Source organism: Mustela putorius, unplaced genomic scaffold (assembly GCF_011764305.1).
Source record: "Mustela putorius furo isolate JIRA1106 unplaced genomic scaffold, ASM1176430v1.1 tig00003845_pilon_pilon_pilon, whole genome shotgun sequence".
In the NCBI taxonomy this organism is placed as follows: Eukaryota; Metazoa; Chordata; class Mammalia; order Carnivora; family Mustelidae; genus Mustela; species Mustela putorius.
Genome location: NW_025421998.1, coordinates 65207125 through 65229125, shown reverse-complemented (window position 1 = coordinate 65229125; position 22001 = coordinate 65207125). Strand labels below are relative to the sequence as shown.

General features: G+C 35.5%; 1 protein-coding gene across 5 annotated transcripts in view; it reads right to left on the bottom strand.

Annotated features, from left to right (window-relative positions):
- Positions 1–22001, bottom strand: part of SEPTIN7 (septin 7) — a 110435-nt gene that overhangs the window by 35323 nt on the left and 53111 nt on the right. For all 5 annotated transcript variants that reach the window (XM_045062874.1, XM_004741975.3, XM_004741974.3 and 2 more), the window contains one exon: positions 9876–9982. In XM_045062874.1, the coding sequence (XP_044918809.1) occupies positions 9876–9982 (107 nt within the window). The remainder of the gene's footprint in view (positions 1–9875; positions 9983–22001) is intronic.

The following is a 22001-nucleotide window of genomic DNA, read 5'->3' as shown; positions in this document are numbered from 1 at the left end:
AATTAAGATCTGTATTTTAAATACTTCAAAGAGTCTTTTTATAAAAGGTCTTTTCAGGCCTATGAATTTCTATGTATCCATATATGGTCAAATAGAAAGAAGAAGGCAACATATGGAAGATATCCAGAAAACTTAACTGTAAACTAGTGCCATTCACAGGATCCGACTGTATCCTATCATCTGGTTTTGCAAGTATCCTCATGGGATCCATGGAAAACAAATTAGTTCAAGTCCAGGAATTTCAAACTTTTCTTAAGAAATCTATTCCAAATGGCTACTTTCCCATGCACTTTACTTAAGCAGGTCACATCAGCATATTTTATGGCATCACTCAAAATCCTCTAAGATTAAATGCCTAATTTAATACTGAAGGAATGAATCAAGGGTATTTTCAATTATGTGTTTCTCTCTGAAAAATAAAACTAAAACTAAAGCCCATTACATTACTTATGTATAATTAATTTACTGAGGCCTCATTTGGACTCCTACTTTCCAGAAATCCAAGGCACTCTTTTTTCTAATATTGTTCCATTTTTCAATCTGAGAAAAAAAAAAATTAAACATTCAGTGTTTCAATAACTTCTTTCATTTTCAAAAGACCATTAAAAGTTTTATAACATAATGTTTAAGAGCTGTTTAAGTAGAAAGTGTTACTTAATTAACTATATTAAATTTCATAGAGAGGGTTAAAATTTTCTGCCAGGAGCTTACCTCTCTACCCAAACTTGTTCAGGAGGTGGCATTACAGCCAAAGCTCTGCAGGGACTTGGGACAACAGAGACTTAAACAGCCTGAGATATTTCACTTAGCTAAAACACAAAAACTATCTATTATTTAATGCCTGATAAATAAATTAGATAGATATTTAAGATAAAGATAAGATATATAAGATAAATATCTATCTTAAATACTTCATTATGTTCCACAAGAAACTAAGAGGCAATGACCAAAGGTACAATACTTATACCTAAAGATTATTTCCTTCTCATCAAAACCCTGACCTAGTTTATTAAGAAAGCAGATCCAGGGATGCCTGGATGGCTCAGCCAGTTTAGAGTCTGCCTTCGGCTCAGGTTAGGATCCCAAGATCTTGGGATCAAGTTCCACATCCAGCTCCTTGCTCAGCAAGGAGCCTGTTTCTCTTTCTGCCCCTCCCCCTGCTCATGCTCTCTCTCTGACAAGTAAATAAATAAAATCTTAAAAAAAGAAAGAAAGAAAGTTGTTCCAAAGATTTGAACTCTAGGGGCACCCCAGGTCATGATCTTAGGGTCATAAGATGGGAGCCCCACACTGGGGTTTGTCCTCAGCGCAGATCCCTTCTCTCCCTCTCCCTCTTCCCCTGCCCCCCACCCAGCTCTTGCTCTCTCTCTCAAATAAATCTTTAAGCACGCACAGGTGCGCACACACGCACATACACACACACTCCCTATATCACCACCCCTAACTTCCCCTGACTCCTTACACTGAGATCTTAAGCAACTCATCCCTTTCATTTTCATTAGTGACCCCCCTCCTAAACCCTTTATTTCTTTTTCCTTTCCAAGCTCAGATATCTTTCTGATCCACAAAATTCATGAACCTCGATCTGACCGGAATTTCCCTGCTATCCAATAATCCTTCTATGTGCTCCTTAGTCTCATGCCACTCTCATTTCTCAGTATGGGTCTTCTCTACCCTATTTCTGTCCATCCTCAGCAAAGTACCTCATCTCTACATGAAGATAAGAGCATCCCCAATTTGTCTGAAGCAACAGCCCCAATTTGTCTGAAGCAACAGTCTTTCCTTCTGTTCAGTGGAATAGGTCCCTTTCTTCCTAAGGCTAATTTCTTAATCTATATAATCTAATTATTCCATATTGGAGTCATATTGACAAGAGTTTAGACTATTTATCCTTTATTTTCAACCTCTTGTCTCTTCAGGGATTAATTCCCCATATGATATAAACATTCTTAGGTCTTTTTTGGAAATAAAAACCAAACGACTGCCTCAGTACCCTACACTCAACCTCTAGGTATTCACTTTCATCCCTTTCTTCATAGCCATCCCATCATCAGTGCCTCATTTACTACTCACTTCCCAACCAGTACCATATTGCCCTTCATTCCTACTACACTAAAATCTGCCAAGGTAATCTATAGCACCTTACAGCAGCACATTCTCACTAAATCATATTTGTTTGCTATATCCTTCATGTGATTGGCTTAAGAACTTTGATTATGGAGGCACCTGGGTGGCTCAGTGGGTTAAAGCTGTCGTCCCAAAACTTGGCATAAGATAAGCATTCAGGGGCACCTGGGTGGCTCAGTGGGTTAAAGTCTCTGCTTTCGGCTCAGATCATGATCCCAGGGTCCTGGGATCAAGTCCCATATCGGGCTCTCTGCTTTAGCAGGGAGCCTGCTTCCCCCTCTGTCTCTCTGCCTGCCTCTCTGCCTACTTGTGATTTCTGTCTGTCAAATAAATAAACAAACAAACAAACAAATAAATAAATAAATAAAGCATTTAAATGTCTGTTCTATGAATAGCTCAAAAAACTATCAATATTGGACCAATATCAACAAGAGAGTTTCCCAACTGGGCTTTACAAAAAGGTCTCAAGGATTCTATAAAACATTATCTTAGGGAGAGGATTCTTTGCTTTCACCTTTCTTCACGTCCAAAATTTCTATACCCATTTAATCTTAATAGTGATCTGAAGAACTTCATAAACCAAGAAAAAAAGTTTTAAAGAGGACCAATATAAGGCTGCAAACTAAGAACTTTAAAAAAAAAGAAAAAGGGGCACCTGGGTGGCTCAGTGGGTAAAAGCCTCTGCTTTCGGCTCAGGTCATGATCCCAGGATCCTGGGATCGAACTCCACATCAGGCTCTCTGCTCAGCAGGGAGCCTGCTTCCCTTCCTCTCTCTCTGCCTGCCTCTCTGCCTACTTGTGATCTCTGTCTGTCAAATAAATAAATAAAATCTTTAAAAATAAATAAATAAATAAATAAATAAAAGGGAAAAAAAGAAAAAAACTAACACTCTTGGGGTGCCTGCATGTCTCAGCTGGTTGAGTGTCTGACTCTGGATTTCAGCACAGGTCCTGAGATCAAGCCCTACACTGGACTCTGTGCTCAGCAGGGAGTTTGCTGGAGATTCTTTCTCTCCCTCTTCCTTTGTCCCTCCCCACTCCCATTCTCACACACTGTCTCTCTCTCTCAAATATCTTTAAAAAAAATCTAACACACTAATTTCACAAAAGAAACTGAAGCAATTTAGTCTCAGAATAAAGGACAGTTTTTTCCTTGGAGACAGTTGGCAACCTTTCACAGACTTAAAATAGGATTCAAAAATTTTCAAATATACCAAAATTATAAAATTTGCTACTATATAATATTTTTCTTAAAACTTTGTTCATCTGAAGATCTATTTTTGAGAGTGGAACAAGTATTCAATGCTTTCTATCACTTCATTTTAATTAGTCTACTAAAAAATACATGAATAAAAACAGAAGTTAAATTTCATTCGAAGTGAAATATTCTGCAAGAATGAAGGATAAACAGTACCCTCTCTCACTTCTTCCCATAGAGACAGGATAAAACCAGTTTGGATCAGCTAGAAACACTGCAAAGCAGTAGTTCTCAAAATGTATCCTGACTGGCAGATGCATAATCTGTGAACTTGGTAGAAACATGAATTCTTTGGGCCCTCCTTCAAACCCATTAAATAGCAAACTCTGAGGGGAGGTGGACTCAGCAATCTGTTTTAGCAGGCCTTCCAAATGACTGATGTACACCCAAGTGTGAGAACCACAAGTACCAAGAACTCTAGGACTAGAGTGTTGGCTCACATTTTGAGCTGCCGCATTCAGAGTCCTGAGGCCCAAGACAGGACACTGGGAATTAATCACAAAAGGTTTCTATTTAATACTGAAAATTCCATTCAAATCAGAACCACTTATACACGAGAAGTTCAGAACTAACTCTCTATTAGTGTAAGCACCTTTTCTTTCCTTCCAAGATTGCAAATGTGGAAGAATTCCTTACGATACCAGTTTTTTATAAATAAATAATGCTCAGGGAGGAGATTATGAGATCACAGTCTTTATTAAAATCTCACTCCCTACCTTGCTACATCACAGCATTTTTCTTTTCTTTACCTTTTTTTTTTTTTTTTTTTGACAGTTGGAAGTGTTCCAGAAAGCCTTCAGGTGAGAAACTGCAGACATATGCCTTTTGAAACTCGGGATTTTATGTTTCTCTTGGTCTGCCATGTCTGGGCTGAGATGTAATACTTCTGACCACCCTCCACAAAGAATTTATGAGCTTCCAAGAGGAGATTATCTTCTAGATTACTGAGCTTGGTGAAGAGCCAGTCAACTGTGAAAGAAAACTACCCTCTATTCTCTAAATAAATGGAATGACTCAGAACATGTTATGTTCTCTCCTGGATAAGTAAGAAAGAGAGTACACAGGATCTTCAACTTGTTTCCAGTATATGAAGGAATACCACCCAGAGTACTTCTCTGGGATTCTAGTCATTATCAACCCATTTCTCAGATGTTATAGATCTTAACTTTTGGTAAAAAGAAAAGATTTAAGAGTGATACACAGGCCTTTGTCATAAAAATCTTAGTAGAGATACTGTCAAGCCCTAATTACTCCTTTGTTTCCAAAAAAGGAAGACTTGGAAGATATTCACAAAAAGAGAACACTATTGAAATGGTACCTTAAAAGAAGGTTAAGTGAGTTAGACAGGATTATTTGGGAGACAAGTAAACGTAAAAACAATCCTGAGAGCCTCTTCCATATTCCTTAACAGATGCTAGCCTAAGAGAAATTATCTTCAGTGTCTGAAATATAAGGGACAATTATCTAGACAAGGAACTTTTCCAAATCAAAGAGAAAAAGACAGGAAACATTAAGATGATCAAAACACTTCAAGGAAATCTGAATAGTTAATGAGTATAAAAGACATGTTCAACCTCATAAGAATCAAAGAAATTTAACTGAAACAATAAAATACCTTTACTTAATGTGTCACAGATGTAAAACAGAAACAAGTGTTCAGAACCACCAAAAGAATGTATAAAAATATTCATATTGTTAAAAATTGAAAGCCTAAGTGCTTATCTACAGAATATAATTTATGATATAATCAAATACTGAAATACTACACAACAATGAAAAAGGACTATAACTATACAGTACAAATACCACAGACATAATCTTCAGTGAAAGAAATCAGACACAAAAGAGTATATATCTAAATGAAGTTCAAGAAAGACAAAATTAATTTATTGAGACAGAAGTCAGAAATCTATTTATATCTGAAGTTGGGTATAATACTGACTTAGGGGAGGCAAAAGGAAACTTTCCAGGGTGTTAGAAATGTACATTATGTTAATCTGGGTGGTAATTACCTAAATATATGAACATGTATACAAAAGTTCATCAAGCTTTATGCTAAAATCTATGCCCTTTTGGTATAAAGCTACATATTCATTTAAAAATTATATTAAGAAAATTTTGCTCAAAAAAAATAGAAATAGATCAATAAAACTTTTTAAAAAGCTGACTCTGGCCTTGTTCTGAGACTATGAAAGAAGACTCACTGCTTTGTTAAAAAAGTTTGAGATGGTGGCCAAGGATCATGTCAGAGAGGTAAATTAGGTGGTTATTCTAATAATCTAGGCAGAGAGATGATGGAACCCTACATATGAGAGGTATAATAAAGAATTTTGGATATAACTGTGAAAGTAGAGATAACAGGATTTGTTGATGGCTACATATGGACTGAAAGAGAAAAAAGGAGTTAAGGATGGCTCCAAGTTTTTTGGTCTGAGCAACTGGTTTAGTAGACAGTACCATATAGTCTATCAGTATTTTTAATAAATTTGTTTGGCAAATTTATTTTTGGCATAATGACTTTTAGGGGACATATTTTTGTTGAGCTGACCTAGAATGAATTCTTAATATGAATCTTATTCCTTATAAATACTTATCTTTTGGTATTCATATTTCTTTTCTGAAAGGCAAAATTATAAAAGCATGCTCACTGTATAAAATTGAGAAGACAGGAAAAATATTCAGTCTCACAATATGAAGAATCGTTGATGACAATATGATAATGAATTCTATTTAATATCCTTTTTATAATATGTAGACCATGACAGGATACACACAGTTGTAACTACATTACAAGCAATCTCTCATTTGAGCAAATACTTTGCTACAGAGTATGAAAGATTCAATTTCTTTATGTCAAATTCCTGAAATTGCAAGCACTGGTACTTTCATGTGTTAAGACACTGGTTTAAAAAAAAAAAAAGAAAAAATCACTGCATGGATGAATCAAGAAAGCTTGAGTATTGTTCTTTAGTCTTTATTAAGCAAAGTAAAATAAAACATGGAAAGGTACAAAATCTTCATGAGTTAATTGGCTTCCATCATTTACCCAGCAGTAGTTTATTGGAATTTCAAACTTAGTATTTAAAGGGAAGTCCTTACCCTTGAGTCCAGACTGCAAATTTAAACCTAACAAGCAACAGCAAACATCATGCATGTACTATTTGAGATTTAAAAAGTAAAACAAACAAAAAATCCCTTCCTGAAACTATCCCTTACTAGCTAGAGTCAGATGACTGGCTCTTTACTGCTTACAGAGGCATTTAAAATATATATATATTTTTTATTTATTCATTCATTTGACAGAGAGAGAGAGTGAGAGAAACATAGCAAGAGGGAACACAAGTAGCCGGAGTGGGAGAGGGAGAGGGAGAAGCAGGCTTCCTGCCAAGCAGGGAGCCCAAAGCCGATGTGGAGCTCGATCCTAGGACCCTGGGATCATGACTTGCCCGGAGGCAGACGCTTAATGACTGAGCCATTCAGGCACCCCGATAGAGGCATTTTTTATGTTATTTTAACAATTTTCACAGGACTTCACTGATCAAATCATTTTGTCTTCATTTTGTCTTAACTGCCTAGTTGGGAAACTCTCTCTATATAAGATTTTTAAAGGAAAAGGTTTAAAAAAGAAAGAAAACCAAAAAGCTGTCGGATGAAACATTATTAAATAGGGAGATTGTAGTAAAGGAAAGCTAATCCACCTATTAAGAACTGGTTAACCTATGAAACTAGCGTGTATTAAATATCAACAGTATAGAGACAGCATAATTTGACAGAAAACACACCAAACCAGACTGCTTAGATTTGTATCCAGTCCTGTCACTCTTTTTTTTTTAAGATTATTTATTTATTTATTCATTCATTCATTCAAGAGAGAAAGAGAGAGAGCACAAGACGTGAGAGGGTTAGAGGGAGAAGCAGACTCCCCACTGAGCAGGGAGCCCGATATGGGAGTCAATTCCAGGATCCCAGGATCATGACCTGAGCTGAAGACAGTTGCTTAACCAACTGAGCCACCCAGGCGCCCCAGTTCTGTCACTCTTAACTATGTGATCTCAGGAATATGACCATGTCCCTACCTCAGTTTCCACCCATGTAAAATGGCGGTAATAATACCACTTACCTCATAAAGTTGTTGTTAAGAATTAAGTAAGTTAATGCACATAAACTGCTTAGAATAATACCTGGAAGATACTAATGACTTACTAATGCAAGCCTGGCATTAACACCATATGCCAGAGCTACAAAGAGGACTCAGCAGTAATTACCAAGAACACTACTGGCAAGTACATGACCACTAAGATCTAATATATTTTAGAATAAATATTCTTTTTTTAAAGATTTTATTTATTTGAAAGAGAGAGCATGAGTGGGATGAAGGGCCGAGGGAGAAGCAGACTTCCCACTGAGCAGGGAGCCCAATGCAGGACTTTATCCTGGGACTCCAGGATCATGACTGAGCTGAAGGTAGACGCTTAACCAACTAGGTCACCCAGGTGCCCCTAAAATAAATATTCTTGAACTTAGGAATCTGCACTGTGTGGTTTCTTTAACATTTCTACATACATAGTTTACTTATCTTGAATTTATTTTATTTTTTTTTTTTTAAAGATTTTATTTATTTATTTGACAGAGATCACAAGTACACAGAGAAGCAGGCAGAGAGAGAGGAGGACGCAGGCTCCTGTGGAGCAGAGAGCCCGATGTGGGGCTCGATCCCAGGACCCTGGGATCATGACCTGAGCCGAAGGCAGAGGCTTTAACCCGCTGAGCCACCCAGGCGCCCTTATCTTGAATTTAAATACCTAAATTAAAAAATTAGAACTTCCTCCTCTTGTTTAGGGTTAAAATATACAACACTGGGGGCACCTGGGTGGCTGAGTGGGTTAAAGCTTCTGCCTTTGGCTCAGGTCATGATCTCAGGGTCCTGGGATCGAGCCCCGCATTGGGCTCTCTGCTCAGCAAGGAGCCTCCTCCCCGTCTCTCTCTGCCTGCCTCTCTGCCTACTTGTGATCTCTGTCAAATAAATAAATAAAATCTTTTAAAAAACATATATACAACACTGATCACAAAATAAATAAGCAAGGTAGTGTCAAGTTTATCGAATACAATTTTGCAAGTAATTTGAAATTTCAAACTCTATGAAAGATACAAAAAAATTTCCTAAAAGAGAAAAACTTCAAAAAAAGAAACAAAATATCCACTTGACAGAATTACTTCTTAAGACTCTAATTACTAAACTGCATCTTGCAGTTTGATATGTATGAGTTTCTGCCCAGGATTTCCCGAGTGTCCTTCTACCCTATGCACTAGAATAATCACTACCAATCCTTCAAATCCACCTCCAGCCTGAATAAAGCCTGTTCCAATGAGAACTATTCACCCCCCTCCTCTCTGCTTATGGGCTATATATTACTACTGTACCGTTCCACTAACAATTTTTTTTCAATTAACAGTTTAAAGGAGTACTGAAACAAAAATGTAATGTGAACCACATAAGTAATTTAAAACTTTTCAGTAGCCACTTTAAAATATTATCTCTGGAAAGTGTAATCAATATAAAAAAATTAGTAATAAGATACTTTGTATTTGTTACATATTAAATTGTCAAAATCTGGGATGTATTTTATACTTGCATAACATCTCCATTTGGACTCTACATATTTTAAGAGCTCAACAGGCACATGTGACTACTGGCTACTGTACTGAACAGTAGAGATCTGGAGCCTAGAGTATTCTGTCACATGAAGTATGGTCTAACGGTCAACAGCATCAACGTCACCTAAAATTTTTAGAAATGCAGAATTTCAACCCATCTCAGACTAAATTAACCTAAAACAGGAACTAAATTTAACAAGTTGATCTAAATACACAGTACAGACTGAGAACTACTTAATTAGACTACACATAGCTTAGGAGCCTTAAAATTCCAATTGCCATTCATCTATCACATAGGACTATGCCACTGAGTAATACAGAGCACTGTATTTAAGTAATAATGGCTTTTCTGCAAATCAAGCTTTTTCTACCCTATCTATTAGCACATTCTCCAACAGTGGAAATACATCTATACTACCCAAATACATCCATACTACCCTTGCCGCATATGTCTACTGAGCACTTGAAATATGACCGGTGTAACTGAGAAACTAAACTTTAAATTTTATTTGCTTTTAACTTACTCAAACTTAACAGCTAAATATGGCAAGCAGCTACCATGTTGGACAGCCTAACTCTAGGGGTATTATTTAGTACTTCACAGTATAATCTATAGGAGGGTCCTAGGGACAAATTTAATAGAAGGTTCTAGCCAAGATAATTCCTCTAAATTCACCTTCTCTTTTTAATCATCAATCAGGTTTACCATTTTATATTGGATGAGGCCAAATATAAAACCTACCTCTAGGGAAGCATAATAAAAGTTATAGCATGTATTTTGTGTGTGGTAACATTACCCCAGCTTATCATCAATGAACAATACAAATGTACATACCTGTACTGTCTTTTTTATTCTATGGGATGGACCTGGATACTCTGGAGAATACAAATCTGTGAGGAATAATGAGTTGATTAATGTTGACTTCCCGAGTCCAGATTCACCTAAAAGAAAAGGGGGAGGAAAAATTTGTTAAAGTTGGCTACTTTATCAACCTTAAATATTCAACCATTACCATAACCAAACTTGCTTTATTTAAGTAATTCTTGATGGAACAAAGAAGTGACATTAGAAAACATACTATAAAGACTCCCTGTTAGAATAAGTTCTTTGTCCTCATTTTCTTATAAGATTAGAGTCATGCTTTCAAGGAATCTTTTTAGCTTTGTAATCCTACAATCTGCGCCCCTTAAAAGTAATGCATCTAATACAACAGTCTCCATTTTTAATAGTAATGTATTCCTAGAGACCAAAGTTAGCTATGAAAGAAACACCCAAGTTTGGAAAATGTAATTGCTACTTCAGTGAAATAAAACATAAAAAAAAAATTAGGTATAAACATTTATTATAGGCAATAATTAATGAATGACCCCCCCCAAAAAGAAATCATACAACTATAAAAAGCAGAAATCTGCTGATGAAAGAAAAATTAATCAAAATGCATCTCAGTATAAAACTGAATCACAAAAAAAGTACTTCCAATTTATCCATCACCTTAATTATAAAGGGTACCTTTCCATAAACCAATCCCAAAAAAAGTCATAGGTAATTACTTTTTAGAGTGCTCCTGACTGAGGTAAGAGGTAGGAATGGAAGAAGGCAAAAAACAATTTCTGCTCAGATTCACATACTCTTCTTTAACTCTTTATGTCAAGTTTAATACAACATATGATATATAAATTATATATAAATATATAATTTTTACCAAAACATAAATAGCTTCGAGATCTACATAATATAAGACTAAATAAATTAAAAATCAAACTGCAATTATCAATTAATATAGCACAATTAAAGAATCTAGTTATTGTTAATAGTTCGGCTGGTTTAAAAGACACCTATAGCCTAAATAACTGATATCACAATATCAGCATTACTATTTCTGTCCAGGTTAAGTTCTTTCTTTTTATACTGGCTCCCAAGAAAGTTAAGATCTATACTAGGTTGTCAGGGCTTACCCCTTTGAATGAGGGGATGTCACTTTTTTCTGAATGTAAAAATTCCAGAAATTTCTAAGACCAAGGAAAATACAGATTTTTGATACCTACTTCTTTCTCAACTCTTATATACTGAATAAAAGAGTAAAGACTACAATAAAACCCAAGCCTGTAGGGGATAATCAGAAATATCTAGGCCTTACAGACGCCACTGTCCTATTGCTACTCACTATCTAGCCACAGTCAACCCCATCATGTTTTTCTTTTTTTCTTTTATTTTTTTTTAAAGATTTTATTTATTTACTTGAGAGAGAGACAGTGAGAGAGAGCATGAACGAGGAGAAGGTCAGAGAGAGAAGCAGACTCCCCATGGAGCTGGGAGCCCGATGCGGGACTCTATCCCGGGACTCCAGGATCATGACCTGAGCCGAAGGCAGTCGTCCAACCAACTGAGCCACCCAGGCGTCCCAACCCCATCATGTTTTTCAACATTGCTATGGGCTGCATCTCCTCCAGGCTGTTTGCAGACAAAGTTTCAAAGACATCAGACAATGGATCTTGGAATACAGCATCAAGAACTAATAATGTACTGTCTGGTGACTAATATAATAAAAAATAAGAAGAGGAAGAATTACACACCATACACACACAAACACAACAAGAACTTTCATGGCCTGAGCACTGGAGAGAAAGGACTTGGTTCTAAAGGTCCCTGCTTTCGCAGATTATTTCAGGATTTATGCCAGGGTGGTGACTTCACATGCCATATAGCACTGGCAGGAAGTCCATCTACAGGGAGAAATCTGATGACAAGAATTTCATCCTGAAGCACAGGGTTTAGCGTCTTGTCCACGGCAAATGCTGGAACCAACACAAACACTTCCCAGTTTTTCATCCACACTGCCAACACCAAGTGGCTGAATGGCAAGCATGTAGTCTTTGACCAGGTGAAAAAGGGCATGACTACTGCGGAAGCCACAGAGTGCTTTGGGTCCAGGAATGGCAAGATGAGTGAGAAGATCACCACTGCTGACTTGGACAATTCTAATAAATATGACTTGTGTTTTATTTAAAACAAAAAAAGAGAAGAAAAATATCTATAATATTTTCATTTAGAAGCATAAATGAAAAATTTGCATACCTGTAAAAATATTTTGGGCTGCCAAATGTAAAAGTATACTAAATTCAAAAATTAATACTGCACTGACTAAAAGTATGTTTAGAGACCTTATTTTAATTAACTTTAAAAACAATTTTTCTTTTTTTTGGTGTTACAGGGTAGAAGAACAAGAGGAAGCAGGGTAAAATGAAAGGCATGACATGTCAAAGGGGGAAAAAAGCCTGAAAGGCAACACACCAAAATGTTAATAGTGGTTACTACAGAGTAGAATTGGAGATAAGATTTTTTTTTTCTTAGCTTTCCACATTTCTGTGTGCTCTAAATTTCCTTCACTAACTTAATTTTTTATAATTTTAAAAGCATTCTTGAGTGACATCAGCAAAATGACAGACTTAAGAAGTTCCAAGCCCTCATAGAAACATCAAAAACAACTAGAGACTGGCTGCATTAACTTTATAGGAGCTCTGGAAAAAGTCAAAGCTTTACAGCAACCAAACAAATGCCTAGTTAAGAAAGTACCGTGAACAACAAAGTTCAGGTCATTTTCATTTTCTCTTGCTCTATTCTCTATATGGGTATGTCTGGGACTCAAGGGATTTAGCAGCCCTCAAATCAGATGGAATAGAGCTGACTTTTCTTAAAATATTCTAACCTCTCCAGGGTCTGCCAGAAGGACTGGTCTGTGTTGTCTAATTGGGATTTTAGGTGGAGGAAGCACTCGATACCATGGTAAAAGCTGAAGGCAAACTATAAATCCATGGATGCCTGGAGCAGAAAATTATGGATGGGTATAATAAAGTATATACCTGATCCTAGAGAATTTAGGCTCATGCTTCTCCTATTAAAGATTAAGACTATTTGCTTTTTGTTCTTGAGCAATTCTCGTTTTGGGAACAATGGTTAAGACTGTTTAACTTTAAACAGCATGTATCTTATACTATTATAAAATGTCAAAATACTGTCTGCTTTTTTATACTCACTAAAAAAATCAGAAAACACCTAACTATACTTTCACTTACGATTTTTCCCCCCAGGGAATTTTTTTCTCTATCTTCATTTAAACTCCTGTCATTCACTACATGAAGTAATAGCTTGCATACTCTGAACTAAAACTTAGGTCTGGTCAATTTTTAACATGTCAGGGAGGAGATATCTAAATTAGTTAACTTCCATCCACTCCTAGACAACTCACATTAAAACTGAAGCTTTAAGATTCAATTCATATGTGATGCCCCTGAATGTTGGTTATAACAACAAAAGATAGCTTATTTTGCTTACAATCAAGGTGAACATTTCAGGAAACTTCACCAACAGTCTCAGAGGTTTAAAAAATGTCAGAGTAAATTATTGGTGAGTTATACAGACAGAAGTAGGTAACCTTCAAATTAAAAGAAAATAAATATCCTATCTGACAACTTATTCTGTACATTTTATATTCCTTTAGACTGATCTAGAATATAAACCGTAACTACAGTAACTGGGTGATCTCTATAGAAGTAAACACAACAAAAACTGAGTATCATTTGGCCAAGAAAAAGAATTTCAGAATCCAGTTTAACTTGGCTCACATTTCTCTACCTCTCATCTTCCACATTTATGCAAGTAGTTGTTTCTAAGTTATTTAGACTTATTCTGAACTGTTCTCGGCAAAGTACAATTTTTTTCATGAACTGCTCAATTTCTTTAATTCAGAGATACACATTTCCTTCATCAATGTTTCTAAAAATGAACATCTCTCATAGTCGAAATGTGTATTTACTATACTAATTTTTCAGCATCTTTTTATTTTTTCATCATAAGTGTATTCTTTAATCCCCATATCCTATTTCCTTCATCCCCCCACCTACCTCCCCTCTTGTACCATCAGTTTGTTCTCTATAGCTAATGGTCTATTTCTTGATTTGCCTTTTTTCCCCTTTGCTGATTTGTTTTTTAAATCCCACATGTGAGTGAGATCATATGATAGGTCTTTCTCTGACTGACTCATTTCACTTAGCATTATACTTTCGAGCTCTAGCCATGTTGTTGCAAATGGCAGGGCTTCATTCCTTTTAATGGCTGAATAATATTTCATTATATATAAACATGTAATTGTATAATAATATATAATGGAATATTAGAATATGAAGAATGGTGTGTACACACACACACACACTTCATTCTTCTCTATCCATTCATCTATTGATGGATATACTTGGGCTACTTTCATAGTTAATAACACCACTATAAACATAAGGGTACATGTACATGTATTCTTTTGAATTACTGGTTTTGTAATTTTGGGGTAAACATCCAGTGTGTGATTACTGAATCAGAGTAATTCTATTTTTAACTTTCTGAGGAACGTCTATACTGTTTTCGCAGTGGCAGCACCACTCTGCATTCCTACAACAGTGCATGAGGATTCCTCTTTCTCCACATCTTCACCAACAGTTGTTTCTTGTGTTTTTGATTTTACCCATTCTGATAGGTGTGAAGTAGTGATATCTCATTGTGGTTTTGACTTATGTCATTTACAAATATCTTCTCCCATTCAGGTTTGCCTTTTAGTTTTATTGATTGTTTCCTTTGCTGTTCAGAAACTTTTCATTTTGATGTAGTCCCAATAGTTTATTTTTGCTTTTGCTTCCCTTGCCTCAGGAGACATAACTAGGAAAATGTTGCTATGACCAGTATCACAGATTCTTGCCTGTGCTCTCTTCAAGGATTTGTATGGCTTCAGGTCTCACATTTAGGTCTTTAAACCATTTTGAGTTTATATTTGTGTATGGAGAAAGAAAGTGATCCAGTTTCATTCTTTTGCATGTTGCAGTTTTCCCAACATAATTTGTTGAAGAGACTTTTTCCCATTGTATATTCATTCCCCCTTTTTGAAGACTGATTGACCATATAACTGTGGGCTTATCTCTGGGCTTTCTGTTCTATTCCACTGAACTACGTGTCTATTTTTATGATAGTACCATATGGTTTTAATTACTACCATTCTGTAATATATCTTGAAATCTGGACTTATAATACCTCCAGTTTTATTTTTTCTTTTTCAAGACTGATGTCACGTCACTATTTGAGGTTTTTTGTGGTTCCACACAAATTTTAGGATTTTTTTATTCTAGTTCTATGAAAAATGCTATTGGTATTTTGATAGGGATTGCATTAAAATTTATAGACCGCTTTGGGCAGTACAGACATTTTAACCATATTTATTCTTCCAACCCATAAATGAAATGTCTTTCCACTTATTTGTATTATCGTGAATTTCTTTCATCAGTGTTTTCTAGTTTCCAGATACTTAACAACTCTTTGGTTAAGTTTTTTCCTAGATATTTTATTATTTTTGCTGCTATTATAAATGGGACTGTTTTAATTTCATTTTCAGTTGTTCCATTATTAGTGTATAGCAATGCAAAAGATTTATGTACAATGATTTTGTATCCTGTGACATAAGTGAATTCATTTATCAGGTCTAGTTTTGAGAGTTTTATTGTACTATTTCTTACGTCCCCCAAATCAAATCTGATTATATATCTCATAGATCATATCCTGGAATCAAGGAAGTAAGATCAAAATACTTCTGTCAAACTCAAACTTAATTAAAGAGCCCAATCAAAGGAAAGAGACCTTAATATTTTTCCCTAAAGTTCAGAATTTGACATTTAATTTTTAGAATGAGTTACTCTGTACTAAGATGATTTCTATTTCTTTCTAATTCACAGGACTGCAATGGGACAGAAGATTTTAACCATAAAGAAGGTAACTAAGACCATCTCCCACCAACTCTAACTCATGAGGTGAAGGAACAAAGTTCCCCCAAAGAAGGTTACAAACTGTAGGAGAAAAGGTTCTTCAAGGTCCCAGTTTCATTCAGGGAAAGGAGGTAGAAGGAATGTACTAAGAAGCAGTTAAGAATTTACTATGAGGTAACTGTGTTGAACATACAATGGGAGATCTAGATAAAGCAGTAGAAGGGTTGGTGGGGTAGCTGAGAAAGGGATGAGAATCTACAAGGCAATATATAAGAGAACCCAACATTGTGATGAAGGAAGACTAAATGTTAGTTATGGAGGCTTTAATCCCTACAACTTCTTAAAGAAAGGAGGGATGCTTTCATTGGTGACCTAGAAAGGAACCTCAAAGTTGTGATTTGGACTCAGGCTTTCTTTCCCTTATACCAATATTTTCTATCTTCAAATCTTTCTAAAACCAAATGTGTATTTTCTTCATTATAACCAGAAAGCATAATGCAATATAGATAAAATTACATAGAAATAAAATTCTAGCAAGTTAATTTTTAGCCATCTAAAAACAAGGTAAGTTATTATTTTGGTCCCACATATTTAAACATCCTTATCATGATTAAGATCATGAGATAAGAAATCCATAACTATTTGACTAATAATTTCTTCTTGTAATAATTTTTATTATTATGGAGATAAGAAATCCATAACCATTTGACTAATAATTTCTTCTTGTAATAATTTTTCTTTTACTTGCCCTGATAAAGACTTTAAGATCACACTGAAAACCGAAAACAGTGTCAAATTCTTCTTTTGATGATTTTATTTATTTGAGAGAGAGAAAGAGTGCACAAGACTGAGAGAGAGTGCAGCAGAGGGAGAAGGAGAAGCAGACTCCCCGCTTAACAGTGAGACAGTGAGAGCCCAGGACCCTGGGATCATGACCCAAGCCAAAGGCAGACACTTAACCGACTGAGCCACCTAGGTGCCCCAACAGTGCCAAATTCTGACTATAAAATATCCTCAAAAAGCGATGTGAAATATTACTTAGTGCTTTGCAGGAAATATAATTCTGTAAATACTTTTTAAAAATCTACTATGTACCAGGCACAAGGGATTAAAAGGGCAAAATAAGACAGAGTAGGGGAGACAAATAAGTAAGCACATGCTATGAGCTCTGTAGTTAGCTATATTTAAGATGCTAGAAAACACAGAAGAGTAACTTCTAAATCAGATGGGAGTTAAAGATTTCCAGAAAGAGGTGACAACCAAACAAGAACTTGAAAGATAAATAAAAACTGGCAAAATAAAGAAAGGTACAGAAAAGAACTCATTAGACAGAAAACAGAAGTCTGAATCAGTGCAATTTATTCAGATAAAATACTATGTATGAGTTTCAGCCTCACAGCTACTAAATCAGTCTCCAGGGCCAAGGCTTGGGAATCACTAGTGATTCTGCTCTGTAGGCAATGGTAGAGAACCACTGGCAAGCATACTAAGAGAGGAAGGCTTTAAAACAAAACAAAACCAAAAAAATGAATTTAAACATATTTAGGGCTTAATGGGGGGATGAGACAGAAAAACTTTTTTTTTTTAAGATTTTATTTATTTATTTATCAGAGAGAGTGACAGAGAGCACAAGCAGGGAAGCATGAGGCAGAGGGAGAAGCAGGCTCCCCACCAAGCAAGGAGCCCGACATGGAACTCGACCCTAGGACCTTGGGATCATGACCTGAGCTGAAGGCAGATGCTTAACCGACTGAGCAACCCAGGCGTCCTGAGACAGAAAACTCTTAAAATGACTTATAGAAATTTGTTTTGTACAACTAGCAGAAGCAATTGTCCAGTGGTTATTAGTACAGCATTTAACTTCAGGCTTTCTGGATGAGAATCTTACCTTTATAGCATGATTACAGCAAACAACATACTTGAACTTTAATGTTTCTTCACATATCAAATTAAACATAATACATGAACTGATAAACTAAATAATACATGTGAAACCTAAGCACAGTGCCTGGTGCACAGTAAATACTCAATAAAAAGTACTTTCTCTGTGAAAATATTTACTGAGATTAATAATACACGAAAAGGTAAGAAGAAACAGGATGAATTAAGATAAAAACATTTTAAATTTAACACCCCTTTCAAATTAAAAGTCAAAGATTTTACATCAATACAGAATTAGAAGAATTAAATTCACTTAACTTTAAGCTGTACTTTATCAGTTTTAAAAGCCAACTTTTTTTTTTAATAATTTTTATTTATTTATTTGAGAGAGGGAGAAAGCAAGCATGAGAGAAGAGAGATCAGCAGGAGAAGCAGACTCCCTGCTGAGAAGGGAGTCCAACGTGGGACTCGGTCCCAGGACTCCAGGACCCCAGGACCACGACCCGAGCCAAAGGCAATCGCCCGAACAATGAGCCACCCAGGCGCCCCCAAAAGCCAACTTTTAAAAGATGGATATAAATCTTAGAATAGGCATGGATGGACTAACAAAAATAGATGCAAATTTATGTACAAGTACACACAATTAGTTCCTATGTACAATGCACTATAGTAGAGGCTTATGTTATGAAGATTTAAAAACAAGAAATTCATTCTTACCCCTCCACCATACATACCCCCATACAAATCTATACACATACCCAGACACATGTCCTCTATCTGGGTGGGAGAAGGCTACAATTTACCATTTCATTCTAACAAGGTATAAGGAAGATAAGCATAAGGTACTAAAGCACATAGAAGAGGCAAGAAACACAAGACTGTTATGGACCAATGAAAAGTTTCCCAGTAAAATAAAAGCTACATTTTGAAGGGTAGGTTGGACGTAGGTAGTACTCCCAATATTCCTAAGATGGAAGAAAATTTGACCTAAAAACCTAGGTGACTTCAACTTTCCTAAATAGGGTATCTTGCTTCACCTACCCTAACCTAACATACGTACAGTTCTTAGCTGCACACCACCATACCAACTGTCTGTTGTGAATGGCTGCTGCCACAGGGCCCTGAGCAGAATATCCAAATAGGGAAAGTTGGTATCTATATTTGGTGTAATTCCTTCTCATGCTAACCTAGCCGCTCAAATCCACCACAATAGTATTTTTTCCCTAAAGTGAGGAGGATTTGAATTTAAGACAGTTTTGAATCTGGCTCCAGAGTCCAAGTCATGTCGTAGCTTCTTGAATGGTTCTCTAAGGGTAATGCACTCCTCTTTTTCCTTCCTTGTTCCTGCTGGCTGAAATGTAACCATGATGCTCGGAGCTGAATTAACTACCTTAGACCATGAAATATACTGGGCAGAGAACATGCCTAGTGAAGCAACAAACAAGGAAGTACCTGGGGAACACTGAAAACTTAAAGCAAAGACATCACTTCAATCCAAAACTATTCAACTCTGGATTCTGAAATAGAGGAAGAATAAATTTCTAACCTGTCATACACTGTTATTTTAGGATTCCATTATTTGTAGTAAAATTTAATCAAATAATATTAACAAGCAAGACAAGCAAATGCAAGTACAAAAAACTAAAAGTCTCATTTCAGTAAGACAAAAAATTAAAAACAAACTACACAAGATTTAAAAAATACATTTTTAAGAATATTAATGCAATAGGGGCGCCTGGATGGCTCAGTGGGTTAAAGCCTCTGCCTTCGGCTCAGGTCGTGATCCTGGGGTCCTGGGATCGAGCCCCACATCGGGCTCTCTGCTCCGTGGGGAGCCTGCTTCCTCCTCTCTCTCTCTGCCTGCATCTCTGCCTACTTGTGATCTCTGTCTGTCAAATAAATAAATAAAATCTTTGGAAAAAAAAAAGAATATTAATGCAATAAACGTCATCGAAATACAAATTATTGTATATTAATTAATCTAAGGAGAAAACTAGAAACTCAGTGTTAAGTTTTTGCTGTGTGTCCTTAGATTCTACTAATTCTCTCATTTATAAACTTTACCTTGGTTTATTTTAAAGTCTCATATGATAGAAGAATAAAAATAGCAACGAAACTTAAAAATGCACAAGACATCAACTTAGAAACAGTGAGTTAACAGACCATCCACGGTAAAAGACTAATAGGCCTCTCAGATACAGACAAACCAAGTGGTTAAAAATGGAAACGCTCTGAATTAATAAGCTTGATTGTCAGAATACACTGTATTATTTAAGAAAAATGTAAGAATAACACAATTCAGAATTCTATATCCTAACTTAAGAAAACAAAATTATCCAATAAAATATAAACAGAATGCCTATCTGCATCATTTTATATTTCTTTATCACTTTATATTTCTTTATATTTCTTTATCACTAACATTATATTTGTTTACATGAATAAAACATGTAGTATTTTGTATTCCTTTATAACTAATATTTTAAGATCTGTTAAATGAAATGCACTATAAATGTTCAGAACAAAGTCACTGTCCCTCATTTTAACAGACCTTAAGAGAAATAACTGGATTTAATATTTTTTCTGTCCTTGTTAAAACAAAATATTATAATATTTAAAGATGTTAAATACTTGAAGAAAATTCTAAAATAAGAGTAACTGAGTTTGTTATATTACCCCCTTACTTTAACATTAGATACAAGTTAAAATAACCCATGTCCTCTTTGAAGCCTAGCCCATGAAAGTCATGCATATCCCATCATCATTGAAAATTATTACATTTCAAGTCTAAGAAGAAAACATTCATGAAAAGTTTGTTCACAAGGTTCTGAAGAAAGTCACATCAATAATTATTTGTAACAGTTAAGGTAAGGTTCCTTTAGGTTATTGGGATTATAAAGGCTCTCAGAGGTCCTATAATTAAAGAGACTGTTCTACCCAGCAGCTCCTCAACTTTGCAGCCTTAGACTATTACCCCCAAACCCCTAAAATATTTAGTAACATCTAACATATGAAGCATACTTTGAGATATTATACTGTGTAGTTCTTATAAATTATTTTTCCTTAATCATACATCGTTTTAGCACCTAATATAAGTAACAGTACTGTCTTAGTTATTGTTAAGTAGAGAATACACAGCTTAAACCTTGAGGATTTTTCATTTCTATACAGCATATAAACACTTAAGCACAGATGCTCCTCAGTTTTATCAATTAGTGGCTTGGAAAAACCTACTTCACTACACAAACTGTGTAAGGAACACACATAATGTGGTTTTATTATCAACATCATTTGCTAATTATGTAGTCTCAGAACATTAGAACTAGAATAGTCCTTAGAGACACAAATCAAACCACTTAAACATTAGAAAATGAAGCCAAAAAGAAGTTAACTGACTATGCCAAGAGCACATCAAGGTCAGTGGTAGAGCAAGAACCATAAAAACCCTGTTGCAATCCCCAACCTTGGGGTTCTGCTCTTCATGTAAATCTGCTTCTACATGAAGTCTCTGGGATTCTCCATGGATTATCCATGGAGGCAGCTGTTTTCAAACTTTTATTACCACAATTTACAGAAAATAGAGAAGCTGCCTCTACACACATTTTCCATGAAAACCCAGCATACACATACATACAAGTATACTTATCTGTATTGTACAAATGTATGTGCATACAAACTTAAAAATTCAATGAAATAACACTCATGTTAAGCAAAATACACTCATTTTCAAATCATTTTTATTTTTCATTTTTTAAAATGGCTCACTAAATTCATATCATGATCCAATTTGAAAAAACCTGCCAAGGAGGATTCAAAGTTTCATTCAGATAAATCATCTCCCAACATCCTATAGCTTCTGCATCCCAACAGCTATCCTCTGATACACTATTACAATCGACAGAAAATACAGACACAAAAAATTTCATTTTATGATTATTTATTAATAGCTGCTAATGTTGGAACTGGGGACATTTTGCCCTCGAAAGTTTAATTTCATTGAGAAACAAGCTATAGTTAAACAAAAAATACAGTCGGCATACATAAAGTATATATAGCTTGAAGTATAGCTTGAAGAATCAAGGAAGACTTCACAGAGCAAGCTGCAATTCACTGAGATAAACATAGGAACTAACCAAGAAAACCAGTGAACAGTTAAATAATGCTTACATGTGGAGTGGCTTTTTAGAAAGGCAGAAGCTCAAAACCTGTGGTTTAGCACTTATGAAGAAAAAAAGGAAGCATAGGAGGATAAATAATTTTAAGAGTAAGGAGGATACAATTA